The 3,634-nt window shown below is 50.1% G+C and overlaps 1 protein-coding gene across 1 annotated transcript; it reads right to left on the reverse strand.

The window, feature by feature from the left end:
* Nucleotides 1-363: 363 nt before the first annotated feature.
* Nucleotides 364-2,807, reverse strand: LOC117866764 (acetylajmalan esterase). The gene is made up of 5 exons (XM_034751044.2): nt 2,330-2,807; nt 2,035-2,247; nt 1,759-1,910; nt 935-1,208; nt 364-778 (listed from the first exon to the last, which is right to left on the reverse strand). Exons 1-5 carry the CDS (start codon nt 2,607-2,609, stop codon nt 543-545), a joined length of 1,155 nt encoding a protein of 384 aa, XP_034606935.1. The 5' UTR covers nt 2,610-2,807; the 3' UTR covers nt 364-542.
* Nucleotides 2,808-3,634: the final 827 nt, after the last annotated feature.

Raw genomic sequence — 3,634 nt, forward strand, 5'->3', positions numbered from 1 at the left:
TGGTCATCTTCAATTCCCTCTCTTGTTCCTCTACTGCAGAGCTCCGTCGATTCTGTGCGCCCCTTGTGCAAGTGCTACCATCCTTCCATAGTTCCATGGCTGGGTGGGGTCTCGCCTAAACACACAGGTCAGTAGGTCACAGGCTCATCATTCATCAGTCGTCGTTGCCATAGTCATCTCTGCCCCTAACCACCTGTCAGCCATCTTCCACCTCCAGCAGCACGTACCCTCACCGTTCTGCCCACCAACCACCACCATCCATAGGCTGGCCATCTGCCTCCGGCTTCCTCACTGGACTACGCCTAGCCTCAGATCGAACACGGACCCCTACATACCCCTGAATTATAACGCGTCGCATAGTCATGAATCATGAACAGATTGGGTAAAAATTGAGTGCTGGAGAGAAGTCTAGAGAAATATAACATTCGCTTTTCAATCTGCGAGCTGCGAGGTGTGTGAGTAATTTCTGATGCTAATGCCAGACCCTCGGACAAAATATCCACACCATCAAAAGTATAAGCACACCCTCCAGATCTCTTTAATTAGCAGCTCCAGATCTCCTGCACGGCATCAGCCGGTTGGGCGAACCCCTCCATAAGGAGGGACAGCGCGATGGCCCTGTATGCCTGCTGGGTGAGGTGGATGCCGTCCCAGCTCACACGGTGCGCCGGGTTCGCGCACGTGCTCGTTCCCGGCGTGCCGCACATCAAGTTCATGTTGAAGTTGTACGCCCCTCCTGCCCCACAGCATGCCTGGAGAAGTGAGCCCTGGTCGAACCCTGCGACCGAAGACACGTGTCATGATTAGGCACCTTAACACTTAGCCCAGCCGGCGCTTGAGGCGAGCAACCAACAGTTGCTTTTAGATTCGTGCGCGGCAAATCCGAGCCATGAGTTTAATTAAAATTCCGTGGACGCCTGGTTGTGTGTCTTACCTAGGATGGAAGCGTGATCAAGCAGGTGCATGAAGGCGCCGTAGTAGTCGGCGTAGATGATGGTTACGTCAGTGTTGGCCTTCCTCAGGTCGTCAATGGCCGCCTGGAGCTGCTCGTTGTGGTACTGTGCGAAGGCGTTGTAGCTCTTGAGGCAGCCCCTGTCATCGAGGTCGCCGGTGCCGGACAGAGTAAAGAGGGAGAGGTAGCTCGGCGAGCACCCGATGGGGAAGTTCCCGGGGATGATGATCTGGGTCGCTCCTAGCTCAATCACCTCCTGCAGGTTCATTAATCAACACATAATCATCACATGGACTGGTCATTAATTAGTCTTAGGAAGGTGAGTCTGCTCAACGAACTTTGGTGAATGTGTTCCGGAAACAACTAACCCTTATATGGTAGATTAGAAAGAATAAAGTGTCAATTGCTTAACTAAGCACTAATCCGCCACCTACCGACCTACTAATTTAACAGCTAGACCTAGCTAGTGACAGGGAGAGATGAAACTCTGACTAGTGTTTCAAAAATTCCAACAGTCACCAAGATCTCAGACACTACTGAGTAGAGGGGCCAAACGTTGACGTCTCATAATTGGCAGTAACTAACCCAGAAACATTTGATTTTTTTTTCCAAACTCTCTTTGGGTGAATTTGTGTGAAACTAACTACATATTATCAATCACAGTCCACACTATGAAGAAACTAAATCCATTTATTTTTCCCCAAAATTTATCCAAGGATTCCAAGAACTACTCCAGTGTTTTCATCCAAAAAAAAAGGAACTCCGGTGTTCCAAACAACAAGAGTTGAGTGTGCTTGGCTGCTTGCCTTGGCAACGTTCATTATGGTCTTGATGACCTGTGGGACGTAGGCCTTCGTGGCCTCGATGGACCTGATCCCCTGGAAGAAGGCGTAGTTGTAGTCGTTCCCGCCAATCTCCCCCACCAAGAACAGCGCTCTGGCGAGCTTCTTCGCGCAATCTGACCATAATCAGTGGATTTATTTGCAGGTGCATTTCAATTGGAGCTCGCGAGGACAAATTTCCATATAACAATCAATGTCAACGAACGAACAGCACGCATGCTCCCGTGCTCCATGGCTTACCTTCTTGCGAGCCGCAGGTGGCGTTGAGGTGCGACCTGAACCAGTCCAGCTGGGTGCTGATCGGCACGCTCGCCGGCGGCATCATGACGCCTACCTGCAGCAGGACGGCCCGGTCGAGCGCCGTGGCGCCGGCCACCGCGAAGTTGACGCCGCTGGCGAAGTCAGCGGCCTTGTCCATGTACGGGTTCACCAGCGACAGGTTCAGCGCCATTGCTGCAAGAAAAGAACATCGATTGAGCAGCTGCAAGTTAAATGAAGCTCAGCATATATTCACGCCGGAAATGGGCGTGCGCACCGAAGTAGTCAATGATGAGGAAGCCGTCGGAGCACCGGCCGGTGGGCTTCTGGAGGGTCTGGCCGTAGGGGTAGCTGCCGATGGAGGCGAAGAACCCCACGGGCCCCTCGCGGAGGAGGTTGCCCGTGTCGGCGATGGAGTCTCCGAAGCTGTAGATCGCGTCCACGGAGCACGCGGCCGCCGCTGGCTCCACGAGCGCCCGGAGCAGCAGCAACAGGAAGCTCAACAGAGCCGGGCAAGATAGCTTGCCGTGGCAAGCTGCTACAGTCGCCATGGCCATAGGGACGAGTTACCTACCAACGCAGGTACTACCAATTGGAGCTAGCACACGAAGACCCAATGCAAGATGCTGCGAGGATTTAATGGCCGCAGTTATACTGTCAGGACGATGCAGCAGGGATCGATGGGCAATCCATTTGGTTGGGAAAATGTTGCAGAAGCTCTGGTTGTGGATGTAGTCTTTGCGATCCTGAGCTCGGATTGGTCGGGTGGGTTACCTGGTGGGCTGGCTGGTATGTAGGGCCATGAACAAGCTTGTTGGTGAGCATTTGGTCAACCTAACGAACCACCCATGGATGACAAGGACAGTGTCATACATTCTCCTAGCTCAACGTGCATGGTGTTCGTTGTTCATGATGCGTACGCACAGACAAGTTAGTGTAGTTGAAGTTACTGCAATCATATGCTTCTTTTCTCTTCTCCCCTTTTTTTTATTTTCTTCTTTTTGTTTTTTAATATATCATATATATTTTTTATTTTTCTTCTTTTTAGCTTTCTCTCTTTTTTTAGCAAGGTAGAGCTGACATCATCATTTTTTTAACCATGATGGCCCTTGGTGTGTATGGAACTTGTGGTGAGATTCTCATCCTCCCCCACACTTGGACTTTTGTATGACAGTCAAGTGTGTAGAGTCGGGATCTCCTCTTGATTGTGTTCCATCACCAAAGAACATCAAAGTGTATATAATTGATGCAGCTCTCACGTTCTCGAGCATCGTATGTCCCTTTGTTCTTCTTGTTCTTAACCTGAAAGGGTTAGCAACCAAGAATACCCCAATGTGCATACTATCTTGATAGCATGTTCTTGCTCTTATTGACAAGAAAAGTTATTTTTTAATTATTATTATTATACTTTTTATGATAATCCGGGGTATTACCCGGTAGTGCTTAGTTTATAGTCATAAGCTTGACCGCAGGGACTTCATCTTGCAGCTATCAATGGTTGTGTAGTTCCCAGCACTGGTAGAAAACTCGGTATTAGTCCCGGTTGGTAGGGTGAAAATCTCCCAAAAAACCATCCGGGATA

Source organism: Setaria viridis, chromosome 8, assembly GCF_005286985.2.
Source record: "Setaria viridis chromosome 8, Setaria_viridis_v4.0, whole genome shotgun sequence".
Lineage (NCBI taxonomy): Eukaryota > Viridiplantae > Streptophyta > Magnoliopsida > Poales > Poaceae > Setaria > Setaria viridis.